At 35.8% G+C, this 26,446-nt stretch overlaps 1 protein-coding gene and 1 long non-coding RNA gene across 2 annotated transcripts in view; one reads left to right on the forward strand and one right to left on the reverse strand.

The window, feature by feature from the left end:
• PDE10A (phosphodiesterase 10A) overlaps positions 1 to 26,446 on the forward strand; it is a 339,461-nt gene that overhangs the window by 271,291 nt on the left and 41,724 nt on the right. The window contains 4 exon segments of the mRNA XM_017508318.2: positions 17,202 to 17,344; positions 18,381 to 18,464; positions 20,053 to 20,203; positions 24,050 to 24,205. Coding sequence (XP_017363807.2) covers positions 17,202 to 17,344; positions 18,381 to 18,464; positions 20,053 to 20,203; positions 24,050 to 24,205 — 534 coding nt within the window.
• On the reverse strand, positions 502 to 6,476 carry LOC108289051. The gene is made up of 3 exons (XR_001818973.2): positions 6,448 to 6,476; positions 811 to 819; positions 502 to 636 (listed from the first exon to the last, which is right to left on the reverse strand). It is a non-coding gene; the product is annotated as an uncharacterized LOC108289051 (long non-coding RNA).

The following is a 26,446-nucleotide window of genomic DNA, read 5'->3' on the forward strand; positions in this document are numbered from 1 at the left end:
GGAAGTAAAACACTCCTCAGCAAATGCAAAAGAATGGAAATCATAACAAACAGTCTCTCAGATCACAGTGCAATCAAATTAGAACTCAGGATTTAAAAACTCACTCAGAACTACACAACTACATGGAAAGCAACCTGCTCCTGTATGACTACTGGACAAATAAATTAAGGCAGAAAAAAGTTCTTTGAAACCAATGAAAACAAAGACAGAATGCACCAGAATCTCTGGGACACAGCTAAAACAGTATTTAGAGAGAAATTTGTAGCACTAAATGCCCACGGGAGAAAGTGGAAATACCTAAAATCAACACCCTAACATCACAATTAAAAGAACTAGAGAAGCAAGAAGAAAGAAATTCAGAAGCTAAAAGAATACAAGAAATAACTAAGATCAGAGCAGAGCTGAAGGAGATAGAGACATGAAAAACCCTTCAGAAAAAATCAATGAATCCAGGAGCTGATTTTTTGAAATGATTAACAAAATAGATCACTAGTCAGACTGATAGAGAAGAAAAGAGAGAAGAATCAAATAGACACAATAAAAAATGATAAAGGGGATATCACCACCAATCCCAGAGAAATACAGACTACCATCAGAGAATAATATAAACACTTCTACGCAAATAAACTAGGAAATCTAGGATAAATCCCCAGACACATACACCATCCAAGGGTAAACCAGGAAGAATTTGAATCCCTGAATAGACCAATAACAAGTTCTGAAATTGAGGCAGTAATTAGTAACCTACCAACTAAAAAAAAAGCCCAGGACCAGAGGGATTCACAGCCGAATTCTACCAGAGGTAGGTACAAAGAAGAACTGGTACCATTCCTAATGAAACTATTCCAAACAATAGAAAAAGAGGGACTCATCCCTAACTCATTTTATGAGGCCAGCATCATCCTGATACCGAAACCTGGCAGAGGCACAACAACAACAAAAATTTTAGGCCAATATTTCTAATGAACTTTGATGTAAAAATCCTCAATAAAATACTGGCAAATTGAATCCAGCAGCACATCAAAAAGCTTATCCACCACAATCAAGTCAGCTTCATCCCTGGGATGCAAGGATGGTTCAGCATTGCAAGCCAATAAATGTAATCCATCCTATAAACAGAACCAATGACAAAAATCACTTGATTATCTCAACAGATGCAGAAAAGACCTTTGATAACATTCAGCTCCCTTTCATGCTAAAAACTCTCAATAAACTAGGTATTGATGGAATGTATCTCAAAGTAATAAGAGCTATTTATGACAAACCCGTTACCAATATAATACTAATGGGCAAAAGCTGGATGCATTCCCTTTGAAAACTGGCTCAAGACAAGAATGCCCTCTCTCAGCACTCCTATTCAACATATTATTGGAAGTTCCAGCCAGGACAATCAGGAAAGAGAAAGAAATAAAATGTATTCAAATAGGAAGAGAGGAAGTCAAATTTTCTCTGTTTGCAGAGGACATGCTTGTATATTTAGAAAACTCCATCATCTCAGCTTCACATCTCCTTAAGGTGATAAGCAAATTCTGCAAAGTCTCAGGATACAAAATCAATGTGCAAAAGTGCACAAGCATTCCTATACACCAATAATAGACAAACAGAGAGCCAAATCATGAGTGAACTCCCACTCACAATTGCTGCAAAGAGAATAAAATACCCAGGAATACAACTTACAATGGATGTGAAGTACCTCTTCAAGAAGAACTACAAACCACTGCTCGAGGAAATAAGAGAGGACACAAACAAATGAAAAAACATTCCATGGTCATGGATAGGAAGAATCAATATTGTAAAAATGGCCATACTGCCCAAAGTAATTTATAGATTCAATGCTATCCCCATGAAGCTACCAATGACTTTCTTCACAGAATTAGAGAACACTGCTTTAAATTTCATATGGAACCCAAAAAGATCCTGTAGATCCAAGATAATCCTAAGCAAAGAGAACAAAGCTGAAGACATTGCGCTACCTGACTTCAAACTATACTACAAGGCTACAGTAACCAAAACAGAATGGTACTGGTATCAAAACAGATATATAGACCAATGGAACAGAACAAAGGCCTCAGAAATAATGCTACACATCTACAACACTCTGATCTTTGACAAACCTGACAAAAATAAGCAATGGGGAAAGGATTCCCTATTTAATAAATAGTATTTGGAAAACTTACTAGCCATGTGCAGAAAACTGAAACTGGACCCCTTCCTTTCACCTTATACAAAAATTAACTCAAGATGGATTAAAGACAAGACCTAAACGTAAAAACTTTAGAAGAAAACCTAGGCCATACCATTCAGTACATAAACATGGACAAAGACTTCATGACCAAAACACTAAAAGCAATTACAACAAGTCAAAATTGACAAATGGGATCTAATCAAACTAAAGAGCTTCTGCACAGCAAAAGAAACTATCATCAGATTGAACAGGCAACCTACAGAATGGGAGAAAAATTTTACAATCTATCCACCTGACAAAGGGCTGATTTCCAGAATCTACAAAGAACTTAAACAAATTTACAAGAAAAAAACACCATCAAAGAGTGGGCAAAGGATATGAACAGACACTTCTCAAAAGAAGACATTTATGCGGCCAAGAAACATTTTAGAGAAAGCTCATTATCACTGGTTATTAGAGAAATGCAAATCAAAATCACAATGAGATACCATCTCATGCCAGTTAGAATGGCGATCATTAAAAAGTCAGGAAAAGTACAGATGCTGGAGAGAATGTGGAGAAATAGGAACACTTTTACACTGTTTATGGGAGTGTAAATTAGTTCAACCATTGTGGAAAACAGTGGGGCAGTTCCTCAGGTTCTAGAACCACAAACAGCATTTGACCTAGCAATCCCATTACTGGGTATATACCCAAAGGATTATAAATCATTGTACTATAAAAACATGCACACATATATTTATTATAGCACTGTTCACAATAGCAAAGACTTGGAACCAATCCAAATGCCCATCAAAGATAGACTGGATAAAGAAAATGTGGCACCTATATACCATGGAATACTATGCAGTCATAAAAATGTTTGGCTCATGTCCTTTGCAGGGACATGGATGAAGCTAGAAACCATCATTCTCAGCAAACTGACACAGGAACAGAAAACCAAACAGCACATATTCTCACCCATAAGTGGAAGATAAAACAATGAGAACACATGGACACAGGGAGGGGAACATCACACACAGGGGCATGCAGAGAAGTGAGTGGCTAGGGGAGGGATAGCATTAGGAGAAATATCTAATCTAGATGATGGGTTGATGGGTGCAGCAAACAACCATGGCCTGTGTATACCTATGTAACAAACCTGCATGTTCTGCACATATATCCCATGACTTAAAGTATAATTAAAAAAAAATGAAGTTAATGTAAAGGTAAAATGTCTAAGCATTAGGCTTATATTTAATGATATCTACTGAAATGAATAAAGAAGATGCTACCTAAACCTTGACTGTTAGTCAAATGCATTGCATTTCAGATCCTTACACAAAAATACAGTCATAGTTCATGTTTTGACACCTATAGGAAAGTTCTGTTTGTGACAAAAATTGAGGCACCAGGTTGTCCATGTCAGATGCATTCTAGGTGTTACCTCATTAATCCTCATGAAAAGTTGTACCATGTTCACTGAAGAGTTAAATGAAGTTCAATGTGGATTGTCAAGTCTCACTTTAAAATTGTGGAATTCACTTTCTTTTACATTATTATATTTTAAATGAATTGAATATTTAATATTCTGTAAACTCCAGTAATCCTTTAATGATATTACTAGAATTTTCAAGTTTGGGAAAATTTTAGTATGGTAACCTTTTCATACAGCTAAATCAACATAAATGGGAGTTGCCCCCTTAATCCATTAGAGAAATTGCTTTTTAGGAAGTAGGACTGGATTCCATAGGGGTAACCATGTAACTGATAGGAACAGCTGAGGCATAACTAGGGACAAACATTGTGAAAGCTGACATTCTGGTGACCAAGCGTAACTGTTTTAAATTCAGTTTGTGCTATTTAGTAAGAGTACTTGTCCTCTCCTCTCACATTCCTGGTGCCCTTTTGGGGGACAGTTACTGTCACACAGATCCTCAGAAATAAACTAGGAATGCTGTCCAACACTTTTGCTTCAAACATTTTTAGTATCTATGTATCTCATAAATAACGTTGACAGCTCATGTTTGTCTTATTTAGCTTAAAATTCACAAAGATTGTAATTTCAAGTTTATTCTGAGTATTAACTGTTTCATCATTTTTAAATGGAGCCAATGGAATTTAAGTACTACAGAAGCTTGATACATATTATATATTAAATAACACCATAGCAAGGTCTTAGGATGGGAAAATTTACCATTATGTTTCGTCTCTGAATATGTATTTTTTATCCAACAAAAGTTGAATATATTTTATTTATTAATTACTCTAAGATAGTTTCCTAAAAATGTATAATAAGTGTTAAAAATTCATTTTGGATTATGGTGGTATTATATATTATTAGTATATATGTGATTAAAATGACATAGCTATTATAACATTTTGATAAATATCAAAAAATAAAAAGCAAAAATGTTATTGAAAACCTTTTTCTTAGATACCTATGGCTTATATAGTTAATAGTTGCTGTAGCTGTTCATGAATTTTTCTTATTGTTAGAATGAAACTAGGTTTAGCATAATTTTTTTTATACTTTTGATTCTGAAATAATTTCAGACAGAAGCAAAAGTTGCAAAAATAATGCAGTGTTCTTTTATACTTTTATCTATATTTCCCAAACGTTAATATATTTGCAATTTTTGCTTTTATATACTCTGTCTCTTTCTCTCTTACATAGATGGTAACTTTCTCAGATCTGTATAAGTGTATGTTTCAGACATAATGTCTCATAACTCCTAAATGGTTCAGTTTGTATTTTCTAAAAACAAGGACATTATCTTGTTTTCGACTGCATAATTTAAAAATCAAGAAATTGACACTGGTACTGTATTAACTTGCTAGGGCTACTGTATAAACATCACATACTCGGTGGCTTAAACAACAGGAAATTATTTTCTCACAGCTTTGGAGGCTGAAGGTATGTTTCTCCTGGAGCCTCTTTCCTAGGTTTGCAGATGCCCGCCTTCTCACTGTGTCCTCACGTGGTTTCTGCTGTCTCAGTATACATGCCTGTGTCCTAGGCTCTTCTTAGGAAGACACTAGTCAGATTAGGACCCACACTTGAAATGTCCTTTTACCTTAGTTACTTCTTTAAAGGCCCTATTTCGAAATACAGCCACATTCTAAGGTACTCGGGGTTAGGCTTTAACACATGAATTTTAATGGGACCACAATCTAACCTATCACAAGTACTGTACTGTTACCTACTCTGCAGGCTTCTCTAGTCTCCTTTCATCTGGAACTATTCCTTGTTGCTGTCTGTCATGACCTGGGTGTTTTTAGAGTGTGTACACCTGTTGTTTTGCAGGATATTTCTTAATTTGGAGCTGTCTGGTGTTTCCTCATGATTATATTAAGGTCATAGTTGTGGCATGAGTTCGAGTGTGGATGTGTCCTCGGTGCATCCTGTTAGCAGGCATGTGCTTCATCACGGGGCCTGTCAACCTTCTGCACTTGGAAGGTCATGTCTGCAGGTTTCTCCATGGAAACTTTTCCAGCCACTTTCTCACTGACTTCTTTAGAAGAGAGTTTATACATAAACTTCTACGTCCATTCATTCTCCCTCTCTCTTTCTCTCTCAGATACCTGTTGATACCTCCAGTCTAATACCACAGAATGCCTTTTAGCTATCTCATTTTCATCTTTGGGACTTTTTTTTTTGTGACAGTGAGAAATTTGGCACTCACTATTCAGCATCAATCTTATTCCAACTTGTCCCTCTTATTTTTAAGGAAGCTGTAAGAATTGCTTCCATTAATAAAGTTTTATTATCACAGTTTCTCTCAATTCTACCTGAGCTAATATGCCAAAAAGTACTGATAATTCTAACACCAATAAATATTTTAAAGAGCTATCATTTGAGAATTTACTGAAGTTCACCTTTAATATTTCAGGAAAGTTTCAGAAACCTTGATTAGCCCTCATTAACCTTTATTAATACCAGTATTTTATATTGCCCCTTTGTATTACAGCAGTTTGATAACAGGACTATTTCAAAGTGGGATGTGGGAAAAAGCCATTTTTAGTAAGAATGTGGGTGAAAGTTAAGAATATGGAAATTGATCATCTGAAAATCTATTCGTTTGTCCCTGTACCTTTTGAAATATTGTTGTGTACTTCCAAGAATACATAAATTAAGAACTAGACTAGCAGGTTCTAATGCTTTTCTAAGTCACTAATTGTGGTATCATAATATCTGGATTCAGTCACAATTAAACCACACAGAAGAAAAAAAAAACACCTCTGAAAAGTTGTGAGTAATTTAATAGGCATTCCATTTTTACATTGATTAGTTAATTATTTAGGGTAAAATTGGTAAAATAACTGGTATTAGTTGATACTGGAAATGATTGTAACTTTTCTGAACACTTCAGACACATCACAACAATGCTGTTCTCCAGCAGTGACAGGTAGTATATGCAGCAGCAGTCCTGTTGAGGTGAATAGTCACCTCACTGGACAAAAGATGGTTACCTTTTTTTTTTTCCTTCTTGAGACAGAGTTTCGCTCTTTATCACCCAGGCTGGTATGTAATGGTGCCATCTCAGCTCACTGCAACCTCTGCCTCCCAGGTTCAAGCAATTCCCTTGCCTTTGCCTCCTAAGTAACTGGGATTACAGGCATGCACTCCCTAACTTTTGTATTGTTAATAGAGACCGGGTTTCACCACGTTGGCCACCTGTTCTTGAACTCTTGACCTCAGATGATCCGCCCACCTGGGCCTCCCAAAGTGCTGGGGTTACAGACGTGAGCTACCTCACCCACCCACAGCTGGTTGCCTTTAAGATATACATTGAAAATATATGCAGTACAGCTGTAAGCCCTCTGTGGAATTTGTTACCATTTTTAAACTGTAGTTTATCTTTCTCCTTACTAACGCTTATAAAAAATATATTATTTTTGAAGGTTTTTCCAACTTGAAAAGAATAGGAGATTTGAGTACACAGCTTCACAGTGACTCCCTCCCCCTGCTTCTCCCTGGCCTTCCAAGTCATATGAAGACTGGTAGCTGTGTTTATTTCAAAACTTTGTTCCAACTCAGAAAGACCAGTTCACATGTCTTCTTTAAACTGATATTTTTTGCCTTGATAAAGCATCCATCTAAATAAAAAAAAAATAAAAGAAAATAGCTTCAAATTTATGCTAGTTTCAATAAGATAACATCTGATTTCTTAATAGTGAGATCCCTAGAATCTTACCTACTTGAAGAGGTTGATACCGTGAACTACTGCTAATGGACGAAGACCTAAATTCTGGTCATCACTCTGACACTGACATGCTTGCTGTTCTTGAGCAATTTTGCTTTGATGTTTTGAGCATTTTTTCCTCAAGCATCATATGAAAATTAGGAAAAGCACCCTATATTATCTGTTGTCACTAACAGCCAATCACATCTGTGGGTTCCCTACCTTTCCCTGGATGTTATACTTTCTAGAGAACATACATTAGTAATGATCAAGATCATAAATACGAAAATCTTTGTGCAGCATGAAGTGCTTTTTAATTGTTGACCATTACTGTCATTTTAATTGTGTTGATCTTTGGGAAATTCAAAATATTTCTGCTCTTGAACACATTATTATGGCCTTAATAGAAGCATGTCTTGTACATGAAAATTGCTTCTGATAGTGAAGATGATAATGTAATGGCATATTTTATCGTGGTCTTCTTTGATTCCGAGCCTATTTAGGAAGCAGGGAATATAGGCCATATTAACACTAATTATGTCTTTATTATTATTTATTTCATCTTTTGAAATATTTGATTCCATTCCTTTTATTGAATTAAAGGAGAATGTTTCTGATTGGCAATATCTTCATTTATTGAGCTAACATGTACTTGGAAGTACTATCAACAGAAAATATCTTTTAAATCTGAGTCAATTAATTTACTCCTATATACTATGATTTTAAAGAAACAATTTACTATGCCTCAGAAAAGCTAACAGGACAGTATGTCAGTTACATCTTTTGCCTAGAAAAGTAAATCTTTTAAAACAGGTTAGCTCTGTACATTTTGGTTAGAAAGACATTTAACAGGAAAGTGGCATGAGAAAAATTTACTATTAAAATGAAACCGGTTGGTTAGGGACAGATTTTTTAAGTGGCTCAACCTTTATTCATTCCAGAATTCAGCCACCAAGTATTGCATATCTTTCTCATACCAGATGGTGGATATAGAGATGATTATGATAAGAACAACTTTTATTTGATATGAGGCTTTATTGTGTACAGGCATTGTTCTAGACACTTTACATACGAAATCTCTCACAACAATCCTGTGAGTGTGGTTGTTGTCTCAATGTTTTATAAGGAAAAAAAATGGATGTATAGAGTTTAAATAATTCCCCCAAGGGCACATAGCAAGTATGTGATAAAGCCAGGTTTTGGATGCATGCAGACTGGTCCCGGTGCTCGCTAAGTATATTGCTTTCTCCCTGACATTGTTCTTTCCTAAGGTTGCTGTTAGGGAAGACAAATATATAAGTGTTTTTACATGTTATATATAAAATACGGATTAGGTGGTACTTAGTAGGGCTTATTATATATGTACCAACAGGGTACATATATAGATGAATAGACACATGAGAGGGGATTTAGGAGGGAAATTGGTTCACATGATTATGGAAGCTAAAAAGTCTCACAATAGGCCATCTGCAAGCTGGAGAACCAGGAAAGCCAGTAGCATGGCTCAGTCCAAGTCTGAAAGACTCACAGCTAGGGAAGCCAATGTGTAGCCCTGAGTCTGAGGCCAAAGGCTTGAGAAGCTGGGTTGCCGCTGGTGCAAGTTCAACTCCAAAGTCCAGAGAACCTGGAGATCTGATGTTTCAGGACAGTGTAGGTGTCCCAGCTTTAGAACAGAAAGAGAATTTGCCTTTCCTCTGCCTTTCTGTTCTAGCTGGGTCTTTGACCAGTTGCATGGTGCTCTACCACACTGGGTCAGGGCAGATCTTCCCTGCTCAGTGCACTGATTCCAATGCTAGTCTCCCAGAAACATCATCACTGAAACACCCAGAAACCATGTTATCCGGGCATCCTCCAACCCAGTCAGACATTAGAATTAACCATCACAGATGGTTAGCTTAATTTTGTCAGAAATGAGGGGGGAAAGTTCAGAAAAGAAATACCTTCATAGGTAAAGTAGTACAGATGGTAGAGCAAAGATAGGGTTAATAAAAGAGTTTGTGATAGATTAAGAGAAAGTTTAACACTTGGGATATACTTACAAGGAGAATTATGTAAATTAAATATGTAATTATAGATGATGAACTGGCTGTTGCTTAAGAGTATTGTATATTCCCAACAAAAGTTTTCTAAGAAGTATCAAAACTACATCCAATAGCAGTGCATTGAGTCACAAAGTTATCTGCTAAAATTCAACCATCTCCTGTTAGAAGTGACATGATCACACACACACACACACACACACACACACACACACACACACACTTTTCCCCATCTTGAATTTGAATACTCTTAGATACTAATGAATAACAATTCTTAAACTGAATCTTTGGGGTTACATAAAAATAAAAGTTTAATACATCTCCAAGTCTGCAAGTTTATAGATAACTAATTTCAGCTGAATTCAATCTTTTTTCCTTCTTTTGGTTATAATGCTACAAAATTTGTAACTGACATACACATTTATGCATTCCATCCATAAGCATTATCACTGTTAGATGCTAGGTACAGATTAAGAATTAATGAACCTGAATCCTAGGTGGTTTTATGTCCTATGTTTATATGTATATTTTAAATATTCCTTGATACTGAATACAGGACAATTTTCCATTTTTTTAGTTGACCTTAAAGGCATCATTTCCCTCTGCAATATATGCAGCTCTGCTTCAGCTGTGACACTAGGTACTCCACCCTTCCAGATCATTCTTTCCATACTTTTTGAGTTCTCAATGTGTGCATAGTATCTTTCAAAACTTAAAATCAAGCAGACATGCATTTTACAACCTGCTCCATCACTTTCCAGCATTCTGACCTTGGGCAAGTTAGCTTATGTGTTCTTCAGCCTTAGTTTCCACAGAATTATCCTTAGGACAAAAATGAGATAAGTAAATGCATTCTTAGTACAATATATAGTCCATTGTAGATATTCCATGTTACATCCTTTGGTTTCACACTATTTAGTCATTATATTTTATGAGTTATCATTACAGCCAATTTTATAAATTTTCAGTTCATTGTTAAATATGTAGCTGGCTTGTTGTTTCCACAGGCTAGGTTGCTTTCCATTAAAATTCAATTTGCTTCATTTATTTACTGGAAAATAGCAAGGAAGAGCTTATAGAGGACCTTTAATGTCTGCCTTAAGATGGAATTTCTACACTTACAGAGGAAGAGAAATCAGTATTCCTACTTTAGGACACCAGTAGCTTTCCATACAATGAGGTGCATTTGGGCACACAGCTGGAGAGTCATTTATCTAATGCCCCTGCTTTCTCCTGATTTCAGCTGTCTCTTATTTCATAGGAACATAACACACACAATTTTTTAAAAAATTTTTTCCCGGTGGTTGCAAATCCGTCGAAACACATTAGAGAAAACTATTGTCACCTTTGCAATCCTTAACACGAAAGAACTCTCTCTGGTGCCATAGACAGTAGGTGCTTGGGCCTGTCTTTAAGAAAGGGTTTTAAATACTTCTACCCACAATTAGGTCAAAGGTATGACTCTACTGAGAAAGAAACAGAAAGAAACCTTTGTGGATTTTTTGTTTGTTTGTTTTGTTTTTTGCATTTTGGTACTGTGGTTTCCATAGACTAGAATAGTTGTTCAAGTATAATAAGTCACACATTGAATGCTGTATTTTTGCAACAGTATATTTTTAATCTCTCAGTAAGTGTTTTTCATTAACTCAATTTGTAGAGGGTGCTAATATCTATTCATCTTTTTCTTCTTAGATTGTTTTTCATTTCATTTACTTGTTTACCTACTCAAATTTTTCTCAGATCATCTCCCTCGTGGGAGACGCTCCAGCTGAGATACATGTAATGTTCTCCATGTGCCCCAGGCTTTCAGTGTTCTGGGTCCAGGTTTTTGTTTCTGTTAAGTTTTTAGCTTGCATTTCCAGCAATATGTTAGTATAAATTTGGAAACTACAACAGCATATGGTTTAAGCTTGATTTCCATATTCTCAATGGATGGAGACTATTTATTTTCTACCCATAGCCCCAAGTAGGGACAAGGCTTCTTTTAGTCTTTATGGAGTTCTCAGTTCAGCTCCTCTCCTCATGCAGCCACAGGCAAGTCTCATCCTGCATGACCTTCCCTTCAAGTCCCAAAGCCACAAGCCACACCCTTTGATGGGTCTGTTATTTCTTTAGTCTGTTACAGCACTATTCTATGCTGTGAAATAAACAGCGCGACATTTCATTTTTATTGATTTAGAATAGTTGTACATATTTTGGGAGTATATATGATAATTTGATACCCATAAGTGTGTTAATCATATCAGGGTGACTGAGATATCCATCACCTCAGATATTTATATTTTCTTTGTTTTGGGACCATTATGAATCTTCTAGCTATTTTGAAATATACAATAAATTATTGTTAACTGTAATTTTCCTAGTGCACTATCAAATACTAGAATTGATTCCTTTTATACAACATTATACACAATGGAACATTATTCAGCCATAAAAAGAAATGAAATCTTGTAACTTCCAGCAACAAAGATGAAACTTAAGGTCATTAAGCTAAATAAAATTATCCAGACACAAAAAGGCAAATATCACATGCCTGACTCACTTGAGGAAACTAAAAAAGTGGATCTCATGGCAATGTGGAGTAGAATGGTGGTTACAGGCATCTTATTCAGTGTTGCCCATATGTATGTGGAGTATGTGTTTGATTTTAGGACTTGCTTAGAGAATCAATTTAATTTGACTAATGATATCATTTAATTCTATTGACAAACATATAGAAAATATGTAGTTTAATACATATTTTATCAATTTGGTTTTAAATGTAAATTAAATAGGAGAAAAGAGTGTATAATTTCTAGCAGTAGAACAATCGTTATATCTCAAACGTTCCCAAAGTTAAACTGCTTGTATCTTAAAGAATACCTGTGCCAGGTGGTGTGCCGATAAGTGTTTTACAGCAACCTCTCTGAAAACAGAACAATCCTGATTTGTGTGTTTCCCGGCCTCTCTGGTGTACATTCACCCAATGTTGACAATTTGAAGCTACTCACAAGCCATAATGAATGCAGAGTTGGGAAGAAATGTGCATAATTGGCTCTTGCAAGCCAGTTCAGTGTGCCAGTGCCACAGCAGAAAAGTAGACTCTGTTCTTGACTCTCGCCAAAATCAAACAAAAGAGTCAAATGGCATGGCAACACAGTGCTGATATCCATCTTAAGATAAGATTGCTGTTAGCATTGAGAGCTTCACAGTGACCAGCCAGTGTTTGTTCTTAGCCTTTACCCGTTACCCCATTAAACCTTACATTCTTTCATGGCTAAGTACTGTAGTATCCTTAGTCTACAGATGAGATCCTGGGGAATGGTGAATTAAGTAATTTACCTAAATGTATACAATTAGTAAATGGTGGACAAGCGATTCGACACAAATAAATGATTCCAGAGTTTAGATTTCTAAGAGTTGCCTGACCGTAAAGTGACTCTAGGTTTACTATGAATGTTAACTACAAACATTAGAGTGTCTCGTAGACACAGTCATTTCTAAGTGTAATGAGGGTTACTGTGTAAATAGGCCCCAAGAAAAACATTCTGAATAATCATTAATTAAATATTTTTGTATGCCAGTTGAGTAGAGATGCTATTTTATAAAATGTGAACGGATGTATTTTTAACAAATGGTAGACATGTGCTGACAGTCCGTTTTCCATGTTGTCTTCATCCTTTTGTCTTTTGAGCGCATATACCTTTTCAGTATCCTCGTGCCTACAGCTAATAGGCCAGCAAAGTAAATTTCAGTTTTAGACAAATAGCAGTTCTTTCTGCTAGAATTCTGTTTTACTTGGATAGCGACTCTAAGATTTGCAGCGTTAGAGGCTAATAATGTATGCAAAATGTGCTTCGAAAGACGACATATTTTTCTACCTTCATCAGTAACTTGTAATAGGATGAATATGGTAAAATCATTTGCTAATCATCCTAGATTATACTATTTTCTGCTATTCATATAAAAAGTCATTTAGCAATTGGAAAGTAAATATCTATGAATTTTCCAAAACTAATTATTTTTTGCTGTGATTTTAAATAATTTTATCTTGTGATTAGTGTTATTTACCTATACTGATTACAAAAATAATAAAAAATAAATGAATAAAAATTTAAATTTAATTTTTATATATTTATAATATATTGACATTAAAAATTATAAATAAAATTCCAATTTTAGATCATAAACATAAAATGACAATAAAAGGAGTAGGAGTTTTGTGAGATTTACATGAAATGATGCATGCAAAGCACTTAGCCTGGCACAAGTGCTCAATAGGATTCATGGCTATAGTAGCAGTTACTTTACTGTCTCGTATAGTTACTCTTATTAGCAGCTTTACCGTAGAATTTCACTGAATTACAGGTAATACAAATTACAGTAAATGCTGAGTAAATCCTGTATATGGTTCACTTTCCTACCAGAATCTACGCGATCATCTCTAAAGTGGAAAGCAAGTGACATTCCATTAAGTTGTATGAGGAAAATGTGAAAACTTGGATCTTGATGTTTTTGGGTAAATGTTATTAAAGAAATTATTTTTTATTGATTATTAACACATGGATGGAGCTTTCAGAAAGTTCCTGCATGAGAAGGTTATGTCTTGTCCAGGAAGCAGAGTCTTCTCTGACAGAGTGGGCCTTGTGCAGCAAGGAAAAGGTGACAGCAGTGTCCAGCCTACACTTCTAAGTCTATCTATGCTCTTTCTCAACTTTATTAGGAGGGAGGATTATTTTATCCATTGGCCAAAAGATAAATAAATAACCACTTGCTGAATAGACTATCCTTTCTTTATGGTCTCACCTTTGCAACCTTGCTGAAAATCAACTAACCGTGTGTGTGGTCCTATTTCTGTATTTAGTTCCGCTGATCTGTTTGTGTCCCTTGATGCCGCTACCACACTGTTTTAGTTACTGTAACTTTCTAATAAGTATTTGACTTAGGCAATATAATTTCTTCACCTTCATTCTTTGTTTTCAGAGTTGTTTTGGCTATTCTAGGTCCTTTGAATTCCCATATGAATTATAGAATCAGCTTTTAATTTCCTATAGAAAAGCCTTCTAGGGTTTTGATTGGGTTGATATTTGAGAAGTTCAGTTCAAAGGGTGGTATGAAATCTCTAACTATAATTGTGGGTTTATCTATCTGTCTCTTTTACTTGCAGTTCTATCACTGTTTGCTTCTTGTATACCAAAACTATCTTATTAGGTGCATAGCACTTAGGGTTGTTATATCCTTGTAATGACCTCACACTTTCATTACTCGAAGTGATTTTCTTTGTTCCTGATAATAGTCTTTGTTCTGAAATCTACCTTGCCTGTTATTACTAATAAAGCCATTGTAACTTTTTTTTGACTAGTATTAAATAGTATAGCTTTTCCATCATTTAAATTTTTCCCTATGTCTTTGTAGTTCAAGTAGAAATCTTATAAGCAATATATAGTGGACCCATACTTTTCATTCAGTCTGACAGTCCTTGACTTCTAATCATAATGTTTAGACCATTCACATTTATGTTTAGGTGTAAATCCACCATCTTGCTATTTGTTTTTCTATGTATTTAATCTGTTCTTTATTCCCCCTTTCCTTCTACCTTTAAAATAGAATTTTTAATGATTTTGTTGTATGAAGCAGGTTTTAACTGATACAGATCTTCTCCACAAATAGTTTTCATTGATTTTGAAACCGTTTAGATAATATATAAAAATGCGGCTGATTAGTTTGCAGGGTCAACTGATTGACATCAAGAAAAATGTAAATATATTTGAATTTCAACCAAGCATATTAGTCATTAGGAAACAAAAATATAGGTGTAATTTTTAAGAACAGCCAACACAACTTTTTTTTTTTTTTTTTTGAGAGAGAGTCTCACTCTGTCTCCCTGTCACCGAGGCTGACGTGTAGTGGTGCAGTCTCGGCTCATTGCAACTTTCACCTCCTGCCTCCCCAGTTCAAATGATTCTCGTGCCTCAGCCTCCTGAGTAGCTAGTATTACAAGTGCCACCAGGCCTGGCTAATTTTTTTGTGCTTTTAGAAGAGACAGGGTTTAACTATGTTGGCCAGGCTGGGCTTGCCACCTGCCTCTGCTTCCCAAAGCACTGGGATTACAGGCGTTAGCCACAGCCAATACAACCTTTATTCCATTTGAATCAACATATTTCTTAAGGAATACTTTTCTCAAATAGTAGAAGTGAAAATCTAAATCGTGAAATAAACTGAACCATCCCTTAAAACACTATTTCCAAAAGTATTAAAGCAGTTGATTATTAATAACATTTAATTATAGTACTTTAATTTAGAAATATGTAATTTTTTAATAAGAACGAAGACTTATTTGGTAAGTAAAATATTTTAAAATATACCCACTTAATTTTAATGTTTTTAATTTCTATTTATAATATAAATAATACATTAATACTGTTTGTGTGCATATAATTACTAACTGTATATTCATTCATTGGGTTTGCATTTCCACAATTTGTTTACTGATAAGATTTTCATGATCAAACATGAGAGGACTCTGAGATCACCAAGAATGAAGCTAAATATTTAAAAATGATGAAATAACGAAAATATCTTCACTCTTAACCTATTTAGTGCCATTCTTTTTTTTTTTCCCACTGTTGTCACCAGGCTGGAGTGCAATGGTGCAGTCTCAGCTCACTGCAACTTCCACCTTCCAGGTTCAAGCAATTCTCCTGTCTCAGCCATCCAAGTAGCTGAGATTACAGGCATGCACCACCACACCCTGCTGATTTTTGTATTTTTAGTAGAGAGAGGTTTTTGCCATGTTGACCAGGCTGGTCTTGAGCTCCTGACCTTAGATAACCCACCCACCTTGGCTTCCCAAAGTGCTGGGATTATAGGTGTGAGCCCCTGCGCCTGGCTTTCATTCATATTTTTATGTGGACTGGATAGTCCTACCTATAGAAGGTGAGCTATCCTGTAGAAAATGTTCTTTTAAAAGTGCAAAATGTTGAGAAAGCTACTCTAGCTTACCACTGTGGTTTCAGTATTAATTTACTTTAGACAGTTGCTAATTAATCCCACCTATTAAATAATTCACAGGCATAAATACTGACCCATTCCTTTGGCTCCACTGCATGTTTTTATTTTATCTCACATGTTAGTTTATAATTATTTGTAAAACATTTGCACACAGATATAGATACACAAGATTTCAACTTACTAGGATGGTGAAATATACCTATCCATTTTGATTAATGTAATTACCAATTTATATACTTTGTGGGCACTGTCTGTGACGAATGCAAACTTGTGTTACTCATTTGACTTTATTGCTGTAATACCAATAACTTCCCAAATAGTAAAAATATACAGTCAAGACTAAAAACCAGAGAAGGAAATAATGATAAAACTTTCCCAAGGAAGTTGAATTTATGTGCAGGTGAAATGTAGTAAAAAAAATTTTTTAACAGACTGAGAAGTACCTTAGATCTTATATTGATCTTTAAAAGCACTAATATCATTTTCTGATTATAAAATGAATGTGCTTAATTTTCATTATTTAAAAATTTAGAAATACAGAGCATTTTAAAGAAGACAAATGCCAAGTAATCTCTTTAACCAGAGATAATGTCTGATAAAAACTTTTAAAACACTGATATCATTTTTAAAAGCTATTTACTTTGAATCTGCAGAGTCATGTATGCATATCCCAGTGTATAAGGAAATATGGATAATAAAAAAATAATTCCACCTTGGTTTTAATTTTATTTCTGATTCTTTAAAACCTAATTCTGAACTTCAGTGACAAAACAATTTAAACATTCTTTTAATTTGGGAGATTTTTTGGGATTTGCTTTCTAGATGTATCATAGAATTCGTCACTCAGAGTGCATTTACCGGGTAACGATGGAAAAGCTGTCCTACCATAGCATTTGTACTGCAGAAGAGTGGCAAGACCTCATGCGGTTCACCCTTCCCGTGCGTCTCTGCAAGGAAATTGAATTGTAAGTCTGCTGTTTTGTCAGTTTCTTCAGGAACCATTTTTAATCGAATTGAACTTAAAGTGAAACAGGTTATAGAATTAGAGTCACCGTTATGATACACATATTACATGTGGGGTTCCATGTGTTGCCATTTCCTCCCTCTGAAGTGATTTGATATTGTGATAGGATTTGGAAATAAAGGCCAGATCTCATCATCTTAAAAAAGAAAATCGGAACTCAGTTTTGAAATGAGTTAACCTAAACGTTAGCATTTCTCATTAGTCTCTTGCATACTTTATACCATGTAATATTTCACATTCAAAATGGCATTTAACATAAGATACCAGAAAGTCCTCATTTCCATATAAATTTAAATTTCCAAATTAAATTTAAGAATGTTGTCATAATTTGACTTTCATACTTTATTTTTTAATCCTATGTTAATATATTTAAGTTAGTAGAGGGTGGGGCCTGTGATAACTTTATGTTCACTGTAAGTGTAAGCGGACACTATTTACATAGGCAACCTTCACAAGTGACTTAGGTCTAATATTTGCCTTACAATTAAAATTATAGTATATATTATGCCATACTGTTTATTCAAGTCTAATGTTGGTAACTAAATTCGCAAATGAAAAATAGGTTGTAACTTTGGTGTTTATATTAGTGAAATTATTATCAGTTAAAATGGGAGATAGAACAATTACAACTCCAAGAGGCTTTCCCCCTCTTCTATGATTGTATGTGTATCTAATATTTGTAATATACCTTTTAGTACTTTTAATTTTTCTGATAACAAATGAAGCATCATTTTTAAACAGATTAATAGAAAATGAATCAATACCTCAAATATTGGACTAGATTTCTAAGGGAATATGTGGAATTTCTTCCTGGAAATCTTCAGTACCAGAGAGATGTGGCTGAGAAGGCAGGAAAAGGGATGGCTGAGCTCTTGGTGTCTCTTAAGCTCCTTGGGACAAAAAGTTAAATTATTTTCTTTAGTTATTATGTTTATTCTAATTACATTTAGTGATAAACTGCCCTTTTAAAATTTCAGATTCCACTTTGACATTGGTCCTTTCGAAAACATGTGGCCTGGAATTTTTGTCTATATGGTTCATCGGTCCTGTGGGACATCCTGGTATGAATGCCTTTAAAATTTACTTTTTGAAATTTTGGGTGACATAACCTCTTCTTCCTTCTATGTAGATGCCTCACCACCACCATCTTTGTTTATAATCATTTAAAAATATTACATATATGCATTACTTTTTTTTTCTAAATATTCAAATAAAAAGGGCTGAGATTATTGTACAAATACACAGTCTTTTCAGATTCTCTGTAGGGGCTACTGGGTTATCTCGCAACGTGGCTGTAGCCTGGTTAGAAAATCTAAAAAGCTTTCATAAAAACAGAGGCTGGAATTGCTTTGCCTATGTAACTGAAAGAGACAGGGGTTACTACTAACCAGAATTATATACTTTTAAAAACCATGTTTAGAATACCGTGTGTAAATTTAGCATCAACTTTCAACTTAACGTCATATATCTATTAGGATAGATCAAAAAGTAACATGTCTCCTTATTCAAAGTGTGGTACTTTGTCAGTCATTTAATTACGGCACCATTTTATTGCAAATCTTTCCCCACTCACCTTGGCCTATCATAGAGGCCTTTCCTGACTTTATAACTGATCCTTTACAGTGTAAACACACAATGTTAAAATGCAAGAATAGTTTTCTTTTGCTCTTTTTTACTCATTTAGGAATTAAATGTCTTATAGAGCCTCTTAGTTTCTCTAGAACTAAATTGGCATTCTTCTTGAAGCCTGTGCCTTTTCTAGCTGTGACTTTTCATAAATGAGTGTTTCAAAAGGATGCACGTAGGATACCTAACTCCAGTTAATTCTCAGAATGCAGCTGAGAGTTTGACCAGTTGGAATTCTTAAAATGCCATGCCTTATACTTCAAAGACATTTGAAAATTTTCAGTAGAGGAAAACACAGGTTATATGTTAAGTTTTTATGAATTCTCGACTTCCTTGATATTTTAGAAATCCCTGTTTTATATATACTTTTGATTTAAGCTGTCTCAAATCTATTTTGAGGGTTTGTAGGGTCTTAAGTACATAATATAAAAATATGTAAACATAAAGTATAACATATATGTAAAAATATACATCATATTATGTTATATACTGTGTCAGTATTTGGATATGGTCATTTGATACTTAATTTGAGTGTATAATAATACTTAATACTTTGGAATTACTTTGAAAGTATAGTCACTCTAGAAAAGTCTCATGATATTTCCAGTTTATAAGTCTGAGTATCCCTTTTGGAAAATATTAGCTCAAAATACCCTTTAGTAAGATGGTGCTGTGTTGTCTTTTGAGCACTGTGGGGTGTCGGAAATGAAGATAAAACTAAGGAAGATCATGAGGGCCGGCGATGGGTGACTGTGTGCTATTGCTGGTATTTTCTCACTGGCGGGACAGTTACTATATCAGAACAGATACTATCAAAGAATCTTTACTCTCTCCTTTTTTGCTGGAGAAATGGAAAGGAAATGGTGATTGAGATTTCAGTGCTCATGGACTCAGTCAGCGTGGAAATCTTTAGAGCTGCACCAGTATAAGGGTACAGACATATGTGTACCTAAACTAGAGGGTTCTCCTACAACATAGTGATTTGCTACTGGTTTCAGTCATAACAATTTCTTTTCCATGCAGCTTTGAGCTTGAAAAGTTGTGTCGTTTTATTATGTCTGTGAAGAAGAACTACCGGCGAGTTCCCTATCACAACTGGAAGCATGCAGTCACTGTGGCGCACTGCATGTACGCCATACTTCAGAACAACCACACACTTTTCACAGATCTTGAGGTGGGTGTGCACTCTTTACCACTGTTCCTCGTAACCTCAGTGGATTGAATACTGCCTATCAGGAGCACACTGTTGACATGGATTTGTGACCTGTTATTCTAAGAAAAATTTTGTTTCAATAAATCAATAGCAGCCCATTTTTAGATTCCTATACCCAAACATTTAGCATCTTATTTTGTATAAGAAATGTAGATAAAAGAAATTTTAACTTCACCAAAATATCCCCCAAGGAAACACTAATTTTGTGGTCTCTCTTCTCTATTAAAGCTTAAATGTTCTGAAGGGATATAAACAGTGAATTTTATTCATTGCTTATATGCCCTGGATAATGTAGACATATCCTGCCAATTTCAGAACTTAGAGTATTAAATACAGTGAAGACATAAGTGGTTTTGATCTCCTCCAGCATGAGGAAGCAAAGGGTCTGAAATGTTTAATTAATTTACCTGACTTTAAATACCCAGAGTTAGTGACATATCCAAAGCTTTCAGAATCTCAGAGTTAGAATTGGAGACTGCCACTTCCATTCACCAACCACAGTCAAATTCCCTTACTTGAAAGCCAGGCTAAGTGTTTAGTGACTGCTGGCCACAAAGGTTGCTGATTCCACATCTGGACTATCCTGACCTTGAAGGATATTCCTCCTTCTGACCACGTGGGGCCTGTTAGTGTCTACTCACACCTTAGATTGAGTCCTCCCTTCTATCTTTTGTAAAACTGGTATCATCTTTTAGATGACATATGACTGGGCAGAGAAAGGAGCTGTCATCTTTGTGATAAATAAATTGTGCTTTTCTCAGATTCACATTTAAACTAGAATCCAGTACTTGTGAAGGTCCATCCTATCCTTTTTCCATCCTACTGGACCAAATTCACGGTCTGAGTGGAAAACTCGAAAGATGCATTCTAGGAAAAACAAAAAACAAATAAAACGTAGCATTTTAAAGAAAGAATAAAAAATTATCCTCTATTTGTTTTTTTTTTTAAATCTTTAGTTCAAGTGGAGTTTAGCCTAATCAGTAATTTATTATTTATAACCTCCCCCCAAAAGATCCAGATGAAATCTCTTCTTTTTTCATGTTTGTCTAAACAATATCCTTTTCTGTTGAAACCTGTGTATTGAGACTTTCAGTATTTTCTGCATTCTGTTCCTTTTAAGTAATCAATTTCATTGTCTCATTTTGCCATTTTGCCATACCCTTCTATAGTTTAAGAACTATAGAAATTATACTTTCAAATAGCATTGGAATTCATATTCAAAAATTGAAAATTTAAAGATAAGTGAGAAAAACTGTTGACACATGTTGACTCTCATTTAAGTTCCTGCGTCATTTCTGGAATTATATCATTACATTTTCCCAAAACCTCAGATCATTTTGGCTGAAAAACAATCCCCAAGTAACATATGCAAATATTTAAAACATATTTTATAAAGAGGAATTTTAATCTCTAACAGAACCATTAGAAGTTATCATTCGATCTTTTTAAAAGGAAATGCATAACAAGGGTAATTCTTTATACATTATTTTAAGATGTATGATTCTAGCACACCTTTAATAAAACTACGGAAAGTCATATCAATTTTAAAAATGTGTTTAAAAACTGGAAAGATCATAACTTTTACGTATTGTGCAAGATTATAAAACCTTGAGATTTCTTAGCAGGTACATGGTGATAACACAACAGCATAAAGATGGAAACCACCCCAAAACAAAATGATACTAACAACATAAGTGATTCAGTTATGTTAAGAATGCCAGGCAACTGTGATTGCTAACATGATGTTTCATGGGGTTAGGGGTTACTCGTGAGATTTCCCTTCCAATTATGTTACGGGAAAAACCAGTTCTGCATTATCAGGATAGAGAAGAAGCAGGCATATCGCTAAAAATGCACCTGTGAGAACCTCTGCTGACTCCCGTAGCAGCACCCCCATCTGTCAGTGTCTGCCCTCAGCAGGCTCTGCCTTGCACACCTCCCTTAAATCATCACACTCCTCTCCAGAGCTGACCCTTCTCTTTACCATCTCTGTCACCTCCACCTCTTTGAGAACACTGCCTAGCAATGCTTCCCACTCTTCTCTTTTCCTCCATTATCATGCTCTCACCCCTCTTTTCTGGATCATTGCCATCTGCATGTAAGCGTGCCTTTTTGACTTCCGTCTTAGAATATGCTCTGACCTGCTGCTCTGCTCAGCTCCCTCCCTGTTTCGTAGCTCTTCTTTGCAGTAAACCCCATGTAAGTGTTAACCTACTGGCTCTTTCAAAATCCTCTCCTCACATTCTTTCTGAAAATGACTCAGAGCAAGCTTCTGACCTTAACACCCCAGAAAATGCCCTGCTCCAGGTCACCAGTGACCTGCACCTTGTGGGATCAAAGGGTCAGCACTCAGTGACTTCACTTGAGTCCCGGGACACTCGGCTTCTGTTTTTTCTGCAGATGCACTGGCTGTTCCTCCCTTGGGTTTTTTGTTGTTGTTGTTTCTTATACCTTCTCTTTCCTCAGACTTAAAGGTGGAATACTTGAGAGCTTAGACCTTGACCCTTTTCCATCCTCAAACTATGACCTTGGTGAGCTCAGCCAATCACGTGGCCTTAAATGCCACATGAACACTGACAGTTTCATTTCTCCAGCCAAGGGCTATCTCCAGACCTTGAGGTTTCAATAGCTTCTACCTGATAAATCAAAATCTCCACTTGTCAAATCTCCACTTGCCTATTGAGTAGACTTCTCACCCAGTCTAAATATGAACTCCTGACCTCTCTCCTCAAACCCGTTCCACCTACAGTTCTCCCGTATCAGTTGATAGTAATCATGACAGCTTCTAAGGCCAAAAAATTTGAGGTCATATTTGACTCCTCCTCACCTCCTTCCTTTTCACACCCTGACAGTCAAAAAATCTTGTTGGTTCTGCCTGCAAATTGCATCCAGACTTTAATCACCCCTTAGAAGTTTTCATTGTTATTATCCTGGTCTAAAGTTCTATTACATTTTGTCTCAATTACTTTAGAAACCTCTTCACTGATCTCTCATCCCCCGGAGTCTGTTTTCAACATAGTTGCCAGGATAATCTTCTAAACATATAAGCAAGATGATAACACTGCTCTGCTAAAACCCTGTACCAATAGTTCCCCCGATCACTGAGAATATACGGCCTACGTGATCACTGCCTTCTCCCACCATGCCCCGCTGGCCGCCTTCCCAATCCTCCAAGTCTCAGGGCACACTCGTCTTCAAGTGTGTGTTCTCATTGCTCCCGTGCCCGGTTTGGTCCTCTCCCACACTCCGCCCACCTCTCCTTCCTCTCTCTCAGGTCTTTGCTCACACCTGGCCTTTTCATGAGGCCTGCCTGCCCACTTTATTTCATAACCAACCTGACTCCCTCTAATTCCCTTTAGCCTGCTCTGCCTTTTTCTTATATGTTTGCCTTTTTTACATGTGATATATGATTTACCTGTTACTATATTTATTGTTTATAATAGCAATAGCATTGTTAGAATTTAATACCGAATAGATTTTGCGGAAACTGGCTTTTCTTTCTTTGTGCAGTTTTGCTTTATCTGTAATTCTTTGGAACATTTGTTTTATACCACCTTTCATTTGACACCTCCTGCACCTTTTCCTAGAGTTAAGAGAGAAACTAAAAAATAATTTGACTGTCAGATTCATAAGCAGAGAAACAAAGAAAGGGGCTACAAATAAGTTAGATTATCTGGAATTTCAAATATCCCTAAGGGTGTTTGCTGTATTAATGCCAGAAAGTAATGTGACATGAATGTGAGCTGTAAGTATGCTCTTGTTTGTTTCTGTGTTTTGAATATCTTTGCATCATATTATCTTTTAAAGCGCAAAGGACTGCTGATTGCGTGTCTGTGTCATGACCTGGACCACAGGGGCTTTAGTAACAGCTACCTGCAGAAGTTCGACCACCCTCTGGCAGCTCTCTACTCCACCTCCACCATGGAGCAGCACCACTTCTCCCAGACGGTGTCCATCCTCCAGGTGAGTTCCCTCGCACCATCTCCCGCTTTGTCTGAAGGGCTGCCTAAGAGATAGTGATACTTCATAGGTGGAAAAGGAAGATCGGTATGGCTTCCTCAAAACCAACAGCTACATTTTATTGTAGGACCTTATATTTATAGTCATAATTAAATAATAGTGTTTTTTGCATGAAGAATTCTTTACAAAGATTTTGAATATATGTATTTTGCAATCACATTTGTTTTTAAAATACTACATCAATAAGTACATGTAATCCTAAAGCAATACTTATTTTACATAGTTTAAATCAATTAATTTTATAGATTAACTTATTCTTGAACCAGAACATATTAAACAGTAAATCTTTAAAATTAGATAAATTTAAGGTTTTAAGTGCCCTGTATGTAGCCATCTTATATATATATTTTTTTACATTGTCTGTTTTATTACTTTCTTGCTTTTAAGATGTTCTTGGTAATTGGTATAGACAATCCCAGATATCACTTAAATATGATATATATGCTCCTTCTTTCTTAAATGGTTTTTCTCAAACTCACCTTTAAAAGGTAGCTGTTACATCCTAATGATTTGATTCCTCTCACAAACAATTTTTGAAAATATAATCTGTGTGCGGCTTAAGAGAGTGGACCCTGTGTGTTCCTTTCACTGTCAGCATCTCTAGTTAGGAAGAGAAATTGTTGTTACATCTTCTGATGATGTGTCTAAGGGAAAGGGTTTTGAGTTTTCAGGATGTCACAGCAAAATGCCAGCAGTGAATCTACCAGTAATTGGCCACAGGCAAATTGCAAAGCAGAAAGACTTTGCCACTTGGTGCAGTTTTTCTGTTGAACAGGCTGGGCCTCCTCTAAACGCCAGGATTTTTTTTCTCCCCTCAGTTTTCCAAAGGCTTCTATTAGTGCCTCCTCATTTAACTGTCCACGTGATTGGCAGTGCTGCACGCTCAGTCCTTTTTAAAACTCAGAAACTTACCTGTCCAGGTCTCATTTCCTCAGGCCTATGCAGGTAAATGATCACCTTACTCTATTGTGCGTGCTCTTCTAGTTACCTGCTGGGTAAAAGTGAACAGTGTTTTAGATACGGAGCTAGTTTAGTCATTTTCAAGCCATCCCCAGTAGGTAGCAGATGTTGAGCTTGCTCATGGGCCAGCTCAGTCCTGAAAGCCACATGTAGTCACCATTCCTGTCATTTGCTTCATACCAGCTCTTTTAAATGACATATGTTTGGATAGATAGATACATACATGCATAAAACAAGCATACATAGAAATTTAAACAAGATAAAATGTGTGTGTGTCTATGTATGTATACATGTTTATACATACGTGTAAAACATGGTTTTTGTAAATAGATGAACATTCTAAAACTTCATGACAGCTTATATCTACTTTGACCTCACTCATCATTTGAGACTATTTGCATAAGAAGAAGGTCAGAAACAACATCAGGATGACTTCACGTAGAAATAATCAGGAGTCACTGAATTAGCATCCCATGTTCTAAATGAATTTGTGCATTTGACAGTCCAACATTGCTAGCAGTTTAATCACAACTGAATTTTAATAGCCAACATAGAGTTTCTTTAGAAAGCCTATTTTAAGTATAATAGGATTAGTGTTGAGGTAGGTCAGAATTGCAAACTTTATTGCTACTGAGTAGAATCAAAAATAAACCTTGTAATATGGCAGTCACATGAAGGCAGGTGGGAATGTGGAAGCTCCAGGTCCACCTAAGCCCTAGGAAGACTTGGCCCAGTTGCTGCCATCAAAAATGGATGTTTAGGGTGATTTGCCTCCATTTTGGCAAACGCTCAGCAGGGTGGAGATTGCAGATTATGTAATGCAGTGTTCCTAAAAATGATCAGAACTAGTAACAAGAACTCATGGCAATAAGTGAAGTTGAGACAGGTAAGCTGTTGGCATTTAAAAAGGTGTGGGAGAACAGGCTCAGATGTTAGGGCTGGAATTTCAGTCATTGGTGAAGTAGTAACAGCAAATTCGTTCTCCTGCTTAGAGAAGATAAGGTACTAGGCACACTGCAAAAACAGGAGCTGAGAATAAGAACAAGGGATTGCTGCAAATTCAGATAAAAAGCACCACCAGTTTGAAAAAACAAATGTATATATTTGGTTGACAAAAACCTTTCCATTTGGGCTATGCCCAGGGAGAAATAATAATATTGGGATAATAAACAGACAGCCCCATCTACCTGGGCAGGAATAGTCAGAAGAGTATCTTCCTTTTCT

Source organism: Cebus imitator, unplaced genomic scaffold (genome assembly GCF_001604975.1).
Source record: "Cebus imitator isolate Cc_AM_T3 unplaced genomic scaffold, Cebus_imitator-1.0 Scaffold389, whole genome shotgun sequence".
Lineage (NCBI taxonomy): Eukaryota > Metazoa > Chordata > Mammalia > Primates > Cebidae > Cebus > Cebus imitator.